This window comes from Phascolarctos cinereus, unplaced genomic scaffold, assembly GCF_003287225.1.
Source record: "Phascolarctos cinereus isolate Bilbo 61053 unplaced genomic scaffold, phaCin_HiC Scaffold_8;HRSCAF=390, whole genome shotgun sequence".
In the NCBI taxonomy this organism is placed as follows: Eukaryota; Metazoa; Chordata; class Mammalia; order Diprotodontia; family Phascolarctidae; genus Phascolarctos; species Phascolarctos cinereus.
The window spans coordinates 27,770,536-27,783,016 of record NW_027556291.1 but is presented as its reverse complement, the minus strand read 5'-3'; the positions used below and the strand labels follow the sequence as shown (position 1 = coordinate 27,783,016).

At 47.5% G+C, this 12,481-nt stretch overlaps 1 protein-coding gene across 4 annotated transcripts in view; it reads left to right on the top strand.

Annotated features, from left to right (window-relative positions):
* ZNF185 (zinc finger protein 185 with LIM domain) overlaps window positions 1-12,481 on the top strand; it is a 58,476-nt gene that overhangs the window by 31,582 nt on the left and 14,413 nt on the right. For 3 of the 4 annotated variants that reach the window (XM_020975080.2, XM_020975076.2, XM_020975077.2), the window contains 7 exons: window positions 1,444-1,527; window positions 1,742-1,822; window positions 2,908-2,991; window positions 4,162-4,254; window positions 9,025-9,117; window positions 11,834-11,920; window positions 12,308-12,400. In XM_020975080.2, coding sequence (XP_020830739.1) covers window positions 1,444-1,527; window positions 1,742-1,822; window positions 2,908-2,991; window positions 4,162-4,254; window positions 9,025-9,117; window positions 11,834-11,920; window positions 12,308-12,400 — 615 coding nt within the window. The remainder of the gene's footprint in view (window positions 1-1,443; window positions 1,528-1,741; window positions 1,823-2,907; window positions 2,992-4,161; window positions 4,255-9,024; window positions 9,118-11,833; window positions 11,921-12,307; window positions 12,401-12,481) is intronic. The other variant, XM_020975078.2, reaches the window with a different exon arrangement.

Sequence of the window (12,481 nt, the reverse complement as noted above, 5' to 3'; positions counted from 1 at the left end):
TTGGGATGGGCAGGGTGAGATTTTCCTTAGCCAGGTGGCAGATGGTATGGTGGACTTGGGATACTGGGAGTGACACCTGCGAAGCTCAGCTTTGTATCATGGCACTCCTACCTACTCACCTGTGTGACCTTGGGCAAGTCACCCCAACGCCCTCCCCCCAGGCCTCACCTTGCTCGTCTGTAAAACTAGGAGGACTGGCTGGTATGCCAAACCCCCTCAAGCTCTCAGCTTCCATTATTGCCAGCTGTCTTCTGAATGTTCCACCTCTAGTTAGCTACAGGACCTGTTTGACTTTATTGAGAGGGCTGAGATTCTTATGATCTCCTTGGTCTGATCCCCTACCACGTCCATACGCTTGGTGTAAAGTGAATTAGAAGAAGCCCCTGCTGTATGCAGGAGGGATCCATTCTAGGGAATCTCAAATGCCAATGGTATCCAAGAGGCAAACACTTCAAGTCTGGAAAGTGCCCAGTAGGTGCCAGCCTGCATTGGGAGAGGCTGTTTACTCACTAAGAGTACCCTATGCTAATGAAATCACAGTCCAGTTAAAAAACTTGTCAGATCTCCCAGATACTTAGATTTAGGGCTTGGAAATCGTCTAGTCTGACCCCCCTCATTTTACAGATGAAGAAACATGTTTGGGGAGCAAATGTCCAAGGTAAAAGGAAAGAATGAGATTTAACCCCAGGTCTTCTGACTTCAGATCTGGTGAGGTTCACCCCACCCATTGTATCACTAGTGTATAAACATGAGAGAGATAATGGAAAGGGAAGATCTGGACAATGGCCGGGGGGGGTCCTCTATACAGGATCTCTTGTTCTCCCTTCTCATTTCCCATTCCCCTAAACAATTTCCCAGCTAATGAGGCTGATTTTATTCAGACATGAATATGATTGAGAGGTAACTCGGTGTGGTGGAAAAGAATTTCTGGATTGGGAATGTAAAGCCCTAGGAGTGAGCCTAGGTTTCTGTTCTTAGCTGTGTTGGTCAGAGGCCAGTCATCTCACTTCTCTTAGCTTCAATTTCCTTGTCTGTAACAATCTCTGCACTCCCTGCCCAGTATGGTGATGGTTGGAAGGGCAGAAGTGATCCTGAAAGGCCTATTTGAACTCGAGTTGTGGGGATAGCCCGCACTGTTCTCCCTCAGGAAGAACTGAACTCTTAACAAGTTATAATGGTGAGGGACCCCTTCTTCCTGCTTGCCTCATTGAAACAGAGGTGGGCTGAGTTGCATATCAGGACCCCCTTCTCTTTCATACAAGCCACTCAGTAGCCTAAGCTGCCCGAAAGTCAAACAGACTTCAGCCAGAAGCCAGGTGGGCAGGTTGGCAGAACCTGCCATGTGTCCCCATGGGAGAGTGTTTGGGGGGAGGGAGATATGCTCAGAGCACTGGCCTTTGATCTCCTCTCTGGTTCTTCCCTTCCCATTCCCTGCCCTTCTAGGGCCGAAGCTTCCTGCAACGTGTTTCAGAGGTCTGCCACCTGGGAGCGCTCCTCTGTGCTATCTGATGCCAAGAAAAGCGCAATGTGAGTGCGTGTCCCAGGAGAAGTGGGGAGAGGGAGGTGTGGGCTATATGCCTTGGGCTGGGGCAGGAGCAGGAAAGGGGCCAGGGGGTGGAGACTGGGAGGTGGGATGGAGGTGGCTTAAAGGGAGCATGGTTATAAAGCATTTGAATTTGATCTGATACTTAATGTGTCAGTCTTGGGTCACATCCTTTATTTTATTTATTATATCCTACAGGCCGGCAGCTCAGGTGGCGTCTTTCTGTCCACCTTCCAAGAGTTCCACTCAGGATGTAGCACCTCCAGTTATGGCAGAGACGTAAGGCTCTAGAGGAGGGTTTCTAGCAGTTCTGTGCCTGGGCTCTCCTCCCCTGCTGGTGGGGTGGTCCAGGAGAGGAGAAGGCATTGGACTCTCCTGGAGCAGAGAGGGCCCAGGGAGAGTGGGAGCTGCTGCTTGGGTGGTTTCACTGCCAGCCTAGGAGAGCCTCAGGAGGCAGGCCTAGAGCCCTTATCCCAGACAGGCTAAGCCTGTAGTGCTGGAAGTCACAGACAGATCTGAGTTCCCTTTACTTTTGTCCACGGAAAAAAGCGTGCCCTAAGTTCCCCTGCCCATGGAAAAAAGTGGAGGTGCTACATCTTTTGACCAAAGATTCGCAGGTACTTGAATGAAGGAATCATCAAACATTTTGCTTTTTCAGAAAATATTTTTTTCTCCTGGGAAGGAAGGGTGTTGTGGTAGATAAATCTCTGGCCTCGGAGTCAGGAAGCTTGCCTCAGACTCTGGTCAGTCTTTGTGATCCTACTCTCTAAATCTCGGTTTCCTCACCTTTAAAATGGAGCTCATAATAGCACCTACCTTAGGGGAATAAGCACATAGTAAAGGTGTCATAAATGCTTACTGACTGATTGAATAATGTCTCTAACGGGCTTTACAAAACCTTAAAGGAAATGAGAGCTAGCTTTGGAGTTTTCTGCACCAAACAGGCACACCTCTTGTTTTGGGGGAGGAGAGGCTAGAAAGTCACCTCCACAGGCTGGGAGCAGTCTTGAAGCAGATAGTTGGAAGAGGACGCCTTCAGCTATAGCCCTTGGTGGGGGTGGGGTGATGGCCGTGAGTGAGTCCCTCTCCCTTTTGGCCCCTGGGACAGAATCACCTAAGCCTTGAGTTCCTAGAGGACATGAAGCTGCCCAGCATGGGGAGCTCAGAACAGCCTGTTCCCCATCCAAGGGGAGTATGCTAAGAAGGAAGAGGGAACCTTCTGAGAGCTCAGAATGGAATGTGAAGCTGCTTTTGGCTTGGTCTTCTACTGTAAAAGAGAAGAGGCTGAGTAAATGAGAGAGGTGTCTGGCACAGTGACCCCTTGTATCTCTTACTCAGAGTACCTTTGTATTACTGCCTTAAAGGGTTGAAGTCGAAGAGGATGAAGTCCCTCCTGAGAGAAGTCAGACCCTGCCATCTTTGGCAAGACAGATTTTCGGCTTCACCAGGTAGCTGTTTCCCATTGTTTTGGTATACACTTTGCCCTGACCTCCCCTGACAGCCTCAGTTTCCCTAAAAGCAATGGGCTAAAGAGGGCTGTCCTTCCATCTCTTGCTGAGGCAGCAGCCTTAGGTCTCCACTCTCCAGAGTAGAGCATGGCAGGGGAGAGGGGAACACTTCAGGAGACCCTCAACATTCAGGCCCTTCTGGCTGACCTCTCCTATGCACTGAATCATTTTCTCGCACCTGTCATCTAGTTTATGAGAGGTAGCATAGCCTGGGGGATAGAGAGCAGGCTTTGGAGTCTGAAAATCCAGGGCACGAGGCCCATCCTTGCCTGCCACATTCTAGCTGCCCCTGCCCAAGACATGTCACTTCTCAGTGATCCAGGTGGCTCTCAAAGACGAGAAGTTGTAAAGTGCAGACCTGCTTTGGTAGAGTGGGTGCCCTCTATGGGTGCTTCCTACACCTATGAAATCACAAGGCTGGGGTGGGAAATGTGCGTTCATGCCTTTAGAGCTGTGTCTTGCCCATCCTCTCATTTTGCAGATGAGGACACTGAAACTTAGAGAGGTTAGATGCCTCATTCAGGGCCATCCTGGATTTACCTCCAGGTCCTCTATCTCTAAACCCAGCCTCCTGGTTTGAGAACATGTCTCCTCTCCCCTGATAGTCTAAGATCTGAGAGCAGATGGGCCTCCTCTTTCACCTCCATACCCACCCAAGAGGAGAGGCTTTACTAAATTCTTCTTGAATCTTCGACCTTCTCTGGCAGTTTTGCTACCATTGCATTAACTTTATTGTACACTTAAAGAAAATCTGTACACAAGAGTAGTTTACAACTTATGCATTTCTCTTCATTTGTTCTTTGTACATCGAAATGTTGGTGTTTGTTGGTGTTTGCTAAATTCATAATGAAAAAGAAAAATTGAAATGAAAAATAATTTTCAAAAAGACTTTCCCCTCTCTCGTGGCCCTTCCTTGCAGAGCTGTCTCCAGTTTTCTAGAGAGGTTTCTTTGTCTCTTCCTACTCCTGACCTCTGGGCCCTCCTCTCCACCTCCCGATGGTTTAGGGGCCAGCCAGGCTCCTAACAGCCCCAGCTCCAGCAGCATATGCATGTGGGCTTGTTAAGGGGGTCTGATTCTGCTCTCTCTCTCTCTCTCTCTCTCACACACAGTTCTGATTCTAGCAGAGAGAAAGCAGGCTCCTCAGCTTGGACTGGAAATGTGTCCAGGAGTTTCTTTTCATCTGCCAGAGTTCAAGAGTACAGGTAAAGGCACCATTCTGTTTCTCTGCATCTAAAATGAGAGCAGTAATGCCCATAGTACCTTCCTCTCCCTCCCAGAGTGATTGAAGGGATCAAAGAAGACGAAGCATGTCCAGTACAGTATGGCTACAAATACAGTTGTTATTGTAGGCCGCCCACTGTTCCCAGGTTCACCAACTTTGAGAGCAGGACATGGTGTCATAGGTATGCTCCTGCATCGAGGACTTCCTGTACCCTCCTCCTACACATCTTGGTCTCTGTCCTCTGATTGATGCCCATGGCCATTCTGAGCCCTCATTATTCCTCCTTGTCCCTTGTAGGTTCTGCCAAGGGTGGGGGTCAGAGGACCAAATTGTACCTTCTTGTCCTGAGCCTCTTCAACCCAGGCCGGGTACTTAGGCTTAAAAGGCTTGGCTGCCAGGAGCTCTTCCCCCACCCCACCCCTAGGTTTCCTGGCCATCCATGTTCTCAGACAGGAGGCTATTCATTGGCTGCTGGCTCCACGTTCCTTGACTTGAGGCTCCAACTCACCTCTGTGGCCCAATTTCAAGGCCGACCTGAGCTCTGATTAAGGTTGGGCTGCTCTGGCCAAGCTATTCCTGCTCAGATGCTATCCATGAAGAGCCTGACCTAGATGACCCATCTCCCCTGCCAATACTAGATCAGGTTATAGGTTAATACCACACCATTCATGTCTTCTTGCAATGATATCCCTTCTGCTGTGATGGGGCTAGCCTCAAACCATCCAGGAGCCCACCTTATACTGCTGAAAGCTCCCCATTGGGTGGCTTCCATCCTCCATGAGAGGAGCTGCCCATTCCCAAGGGGCCCCTTCTAAGGGCTACCTGTACTTAATCTGTCAAAAAGTAGAGGCCATGGTTTCAGTGTTGGCCATGAAATCCATTTAAGGCCAGGTAGTGGGACTGTAGGTGGCTTAGGGGAAGGGGACTGCTGCCCGCTTTCACAATGAGTGGCACTGCAAGGACAGTCACTCTAATATAAGTAGACCGCCCTTGCTGGGGCCCCAGCCTAGAAGGTACAGTCTGCCATTCACACGGCTATTTCCTAAGCCTCTGGATAGTTGATAGCATACCCTTCCAGGGTTCCAGAAGAAAGGTGAAGGTTTATACACATCTATGCTGGTAGAACTGTTAACACCAGAGGTCCCCAAATAGGACTCAAGGGGACCAGGCCAGGATCTTCCATTGATCCCCTTTGGAGATATGAAGCTAGACTGAATCTAAGCTACCATGTCACTGCAGATTCACCCTTGTGGTGAGCTGATCCTACCTCTGGGTAACAAGCACAATCATAGCATACAAGGTGTCTGGGAGGAGTGGGGGTAGGGGAAAGCCAGAAGCACCACAATTGTCCCGCTGCCTTCCCAGAAGGTCAGCTCACTGGTCAAGTGCAACCAAAACATTTTAAAAAGGGAAGACTGGCTTCCTCACGTAGCTGCTTCCCCCCACATAATAAAGGCTTACTAGGGTCGCTTACTATTGCCACACCTAAACAGTGGTTGGCTTACATCTACCAGCAATAGTAATCACTCTCCCTTCCCCTTAAATTCTCTAGCCGTGTGTTGCCTCCACATGCTTAAACAGGCATACATTTATATATGGCATATTTCTCCTATTCCCCTCACTCCTGTGGCTCTTCTGACCCTCCCCAACCCCCCTTGTACACACATACACCCTTATGTACTCACAGCCCCATATGTTGTCCTAACAGCCCCCTCCCTTCATCTACCCACATACATATACACAAACATGTTCCTTTACCCTCACCCACCCTCATGTAGAAAAAAAGAAAAAAAAACAAGAAGGGGAACAAGATAGGAGAGTCCCACAAAGGGGTGATAGTGGTGAGGAAAGTTTAACCAGGTCTGTTGGACCCCTGGTAAGATCATCTTTAGTGCAGAAGCTGGCCCCTCAGCATGATAGGCAGAGAGACTTAATTTCTTGAGCTCCCCTGCTAAGGATCAGGCTCTGGGGAAATGACTCAGATATGGCTGATGTGGTCCAGAAAGCCAATTTATTCATTTCCAAAAATAAGCGTAATTGCCAAGCAGACCAAGATGTTCTTGTCGGGTGGCCAGCCTGTTCTCACCCCAGCAGGGAAGCCACATTAAAACCTGGCGGCTACGTGACAAGGAAAGAATCAGAGCAAAGGGATTCGGGTGGGCTCAATAGATGTTTTCATTGAGCTGCGGTCACCTGATAAGTCCCAGCAGCTACTGTTGAGCTGTTGCCATAGAGATAGAATACTGTCTCTAGATTCAGATAGTAGTAGGTAGAAGTGGCTGAGCCAGAGGCAGGCCTACATTATATGATAGAGTGAAAAACTGACACCCAGAGAAGGGTAATGGCTGTTTAAGATCACATAGCTAGTTGGGGGCCAAGGTAGGACTGGAATGATGTTTCCTGACTCCCAATTCAATGTCTGTGTGCCTCTGTCTTGAGAAAGGCTCATTCTTCCCTTCTACCTGCCTACTTCTAAGATTTAGACTATCTTGGTAGTGATTCTGAAAAGAGGGGTGGGGTTTTGAGCATCATAGAATCTCAGAATTCTATGGGACTTTTGAAGTGATTTAGTCTAGCTTCCTAATGCCAAAATCTCTTCTACCACATTCTTAATAAGTGGTCATTCAGCCTCTGTTAAAATAATCACAGGGATGGGCACATCACCGTTCTATAAAACAGCCTGCTCCTTTGGAGAACAATTCTAATGGCCAAGCAGCTGTACCCTATGTTGAGCTGAAATTCACTCCCCGGGAACTTCCACCAGTTCAGTCTAATTCTGCCTTCCCGAGGCCAAGTAGAAAGTTTGAAGAAAAGGTTTTCCCTTCTCCAAGTTAGCCATCCTCTAACCCTTCAACAGGATCTCCTATGATTGGGCTTCTGGTCCCCTCCCTTATCCTTGTCAACCTCCTCTGGAGGTCCTCCATCTTGTCAGAGTCACTTTGAAAATATGATGGGGACCTAGGCCAGAGAGGGAACAAGAGGCCCCCATTTCAAACAAGCCACAGATGGCTGGGGGACCCACCTACCAATCTATTGGGCTCTCCTAAAGAACTGATTGTCTGTAATCAAAGATTGGGCAGGTGCATTCTTTCTCTGGCTGACACTCTCCTCCCCTACCCAAGTCCTGAGAATCTTCACCATCAGGAAAACACAGGGAATCCTCATTGTATGGATGCTTGCAAATACCACCTTTAGGCAGCCTAGTCTCTGAAACTGGGAAGTTGAGTTGTTCAGAACAGCCCTGTGGTCATGTGTCTAGGGGAAAACAGCTGACTGTTCTCTGGGAGGATGAGGGCTCTTGAAAGTTCCCCCAATCTCCCTAGTGATTGCAGATGCTGGACACCTCTGGCCCTATGCAGTAGTTACAGTAAAATGTTTGACTTCTCTTTTTTTTTGACATTTAAAAAAAAATTTTAGGCATTTGGGGTTAAGTGACTTGCCCAGGGTCACACAGCCAGTAATTGTCAAGTGTCTGAGGTTACATTTGAACTCAAGTCCTCCTGGCTTCAGGGCCGATACGCTATCCACTGCAGCACCACCTAGCTGCCCCCTTGACTTCTTAGTCTTATCATTACTACTGTTTTATTGGAAAGGTATCTGCTGGCAAAGATGTGCCTCTCAAAGGTTGGGGTTTTTTTTCTATTTCTTCTGTAATGGTAACCAATATTAATGAGGAGCTATGATTCATTTTACAAAAATCTGACTAATGCACAAATCTCCGCAACAAATTGATTGTCTGGAGTGAAGTGTGCCTATAAAACAAAGGAGTAATTGGAGTAGCTTGGGGGGGGGTTCTGATTACCATCATTATTATCCTTTTTTTTTAAAAGACAGTAGAACTACAGTGTGAGAAGGGCCAATGAGAATAAACAGAAATGACTCTCACTTAAGAATTTACAAAGCCAATCCCAGAAGGTTTGTAGTATAGATATTCTTATTCCCATTTTACAGATGAGGAAACTGAGGCTCAGAGAAGGGAAATGACTTATTCAAGGTCATGGAGCTAAACCAGGCAACACCATGATTTAAACCCAGGTTCCTCTGACTTCAAACCTAGCACTCCCTTTACTGATGAGTGGTTTTCACAGGAAGAGAAATAGAGAAGCAACTGGATTTTCTACTGCCTTAATGGCAGCTCTGACTTCTCTCTAGTATTTTGATCAGAGCAACCACTTGGGCCCACACTTGAGAAGGAACATTTTTGAAAAGCTAGTCTGGAAAAAATAGAGTTGATTGACCAAAGCTATCCTTGACATGAGGTAGGTGTGGAACAAGTCAAGAATAACCAGAAATTCTGGAATCAGAGATCCAGACAGCTGGAAGAAACTGTGGAGATCATCTAGTCCAGAGGAGGAAATAAGGCCTAGGGTGATGAAGCAACTTTCCCAAAGCTACACAAGTGATAAAAGAATCAGAGGCAGTATATGAACTCAGGTCCTCTGATTCTAGACCCATTCTTTTGCCCGTACCATGTTTTCATCTAGCCCCAAAGCAAAGAGTGGAAAGACACATGGGTGCGATGGAAAAAGTATGGGATTTAGAGGCCAAAGACCTGGGTGTGAATCCTAGCTCTGACTCTTATTTCCTGTATGATCTTGGGTAAGTCTTTTATCTCCTTAGAACTTTATGGGTCCTTTGTGACCTCTGAGGTCCCTTCCAGTTCTGAATCTATGTTCTGTGGTCCCTGGTGATTCATAATTTGTGGTAGAATGAAGGGGGATTGAATCACACTTTCTTTTTCCTTCCTTAGTAGAAAGAAAGAAGAAACTCACACTGCAGTGGGCCATGACCCAAAACTGGAATCCTCTCTTCTTGAGCTTTCCCTAGACAGCAGTGGGAAGAGGTAAATTGGTGGTGATTGGATGGAGGATGTGAGCTGGCAGTCATAAAGGAACCAGAGAGCCCATCAGGGGCTCATCTCTGTCCCCTAACATGCATCCTGCATTTCTGCCATTTTGCTGCTAACCATTGCCCTTCCTTGCCTTGTGGGTACACACACATGAGTGTGTGCCAGTGCATATGGAAGAATGGGGAGTGTTTTATCAGGAAAAGAGACAGTTAAATTCATCCAGGTCCTGGTGTATGTTTCTCTTATGGTCCCTCTGCCCCATGGGTGGTGAGAGAGACCTAGCAGCACAGAATTATGTTCCTGTAGCAGGTCAGACTCCCTGGCCTGGGAGATTCTCAATGAAGCCATCACTTTCAAGTACATTAGCCATTTTTTTTCCTAAAAGGCAATAGAGGTAGAGTGGAAAAGGCCCGGCTCCTCTGACAGAGCAGATTCTTGTCTGTGAGGATCATTGAGACTTATTTGAAAAGATCTGTGGTAAACACATTGCAGGTGTGGAATGAGGTATATGCTGCCAGACTGTGTCCTGGACTTCAGTGGTACTGTTTGTTACATGCCCACATGCATGTGTGTAAGTACACTCTCACACGGGGGTGGGAGGGAGTAGGAGATGACTAGAACCTCAAAACAAAGGCTTTAAACAAATCTGAGAGGAGCTCCTTGGAGTTCCTTGGAGAAGGTTCGTTGTTCATGGGATAGTAGCAGCCTCTTTCCTTAAAGAAAGCCACTTGTCTCCTCTCTAGAGCTTTCTTGGCATATAAGGAAAGGAACATTTCCAGCACTAGAAGGAACATTCCCAGAGAAGAAGAGAAAGACCTGTATCCCGATGCCAACAGATACCAAGACCTAGGGGGCATCCCTGGACTCTTCTAGGTTATCCTGAATTTATACGCAGCTTCAGGGCTCCTCCACACCATGCCCCTTGCTCCTGCCCCATTCCTTACAGAAGTGAAGGAAACTGTCCATTGAGAGTTGGGCTTCAATGGCACATTTGGGTTCACTGGAGAAATGAGTGTTCCAACACCTTCTTGGGCTTCCTGGCTGGCTCAGCCTCTGTATCCCATCCCTCACTCTGGGTGTTCCCCAAGGCTCTGCTCTGGTTCCTCATCTTCCTCTGTCTACTCTTTCTCACTTGGTAACCTCATCAGTTCCCACGACTTTTGTTATCATCTCAAAGCAGATGATCCTCTTTATCTAGCCCTAACTTCTTTCCTGGCCTCCAGTCCGTAGACCTCTGAAACTCAACCTGTCCAAAAGACAACCTGTTACCTTTCCCCAAAAACTCTCCCCTGTCACCCAAGCCTACGTCATGGACGTCACCTTCGACTCCACTCTCCCTCGCCCCTCGTGTCCAGTCAGTTGTCCAAGCTGCCATTTCCACCTGCCACAACCCTAGTTAAGGCTCTCATCTCTTGCCTGGTCTCCCTGCCTCAAATCTCTTTCTACTTCAATCCATCTACCACATAGCAACCAAGGTGATTTTCCTAAAGCTCAGCTCTTTGTCACTCCTTTACTCAAGAAACTCCACTGGCTCCTTATTACCACTAGGGGCAAATATGAACTCTTTTTTGCATTTAAAGCCCTTAACAATCTGGCCACAACCTACCTTCTTGGCCTTATTAATCATTACTTCCCTTCACGCACATTACAGCACATTCCCACCAGCCTTCTTGCTGTTCCTAATCCATGGCACTCCATTTCCTGTTTTTCTATTTTTGTTGTGTTTTTGTTGGGGGTTTTTTGCACTGGTTGTCTATCCCTCTTGCCTGGAATGCACTCTCTCCTCGCCACTACCTCTTAGAATCCTTAGTCTCTTCCAAGAGCATTTGGCTCAAATACTACCTTCTCTGGGAAGCCTTTCCTGCCATACCCAACTGCTGGTACCTTCCTACCCACATCATCTCGTACAAGTTTGGTATCTGTGTCCATGCTGTCTCTCCCCCGCAAGCTACTCGAAGGCAGGAATTGTTTTGCTTTCATCCTTGTTGCCCAGTGCCTGGCACTTGGTGTATAATAAATGCTGGGTTGGTACCACTCTAGCCCATGACACTTGACGAAATTGCACCTTGGGAGTGAGAGAACCTGAGCATTGCAGAGCTGGCCAAGACCATCATTAGACAGAATCTTGTCCAGCTCCCTCATTTGACAGATGGAGAAACCAGGGCCTGGAGCAAGGAAATGCCTTGCAATCAAATCATATTTCAAATTGCCCAATTATTGGCGAGAATCCCATGACTTATTCCCCTAGAATCCCAGGATGTTATCCAGCTCATTCCTGACAATCCTCTCTATCGCCTTAACAAATGGTTTCCAACCTCTGCTTGAAGACCCCCTCACTTCCCTCACCAGTGAGGGGGAGCTCACTACCTCCCCAGGCCATGCATTCCACTTTTGGAAAGCTCTAATTGCTAGGAATTTGTCTTGATATGGAGGCTAAATTTGGCTTTGCAATTTCCATGTGGCTAGATGCTCTCCCCCGCCCTCCTCTATGTTTGTATTTAGCTGAGCCAGACATTTCAAACATGAATTGGAGTTTGGGTATGGAATGATCCCCACTTTCCAGATGGGGAAATTCAGACACCCATGAGTGTTACCACAAGGAACTCAATCTCTAACTTCTCTTGCTTAATGTCTTAACAGTGGATACTTGTGTTTGGGGGAGACCAGAGGCAGAGTCCTGAAGCTTCTAATGGGTCTTTTCTTCTGGCAGGTCAAGTACCTGCTCAACTGACAGTAATCGTAGCTCCAGTGGTTCACAAAATGATCTGGATGAAATACAGATTACCTCTAAGAAAAAGTAAGTGGCTCCAGAGCTCAACCTCTTCCTGGTGAGTGCTGGCCTTAGTATATAGTAGCATTCATAGCAGAGGAAATGGGGCAGATGGATAAAACAGTCCAGGTACAGGAAGGTGCCTAGAAGAACAGATTTAGCCCAAGAAGAGCCATTGGAACATTTTGCAAAGGCCTTTGACCAAAAGCAGTAGAAATCCATTGGCCCTTCATTTGGTCTGCTTCCACCCTTCCACAGTGGACCACAGGCTGTGTGGCAGATTCTACCACAGGCCTAAGTGGACGCTGCTGATGGAACCCACACATCCTGGTTCTTCAGCACAGGCCTCAGCATTCCTTCAGCTGAACCCAAGTCCTTCTGAAAGGGCTCAAGTGTGCTTCTCTTCCCATGCAGATCTACCCTCAGCTATGGTGACCGATATGTCAGTAGCACTGAGAGCTATGAGGGCCCTGATAACCAGCAATTTTTTGAAGCCAACAAACCAAGGTAAGAGGGTCATAGGACTCCATGGATCAGTAGAGTCTGACCCATGAGGGCCCTTATTTTATTCTGGGAGAAACAAAGACG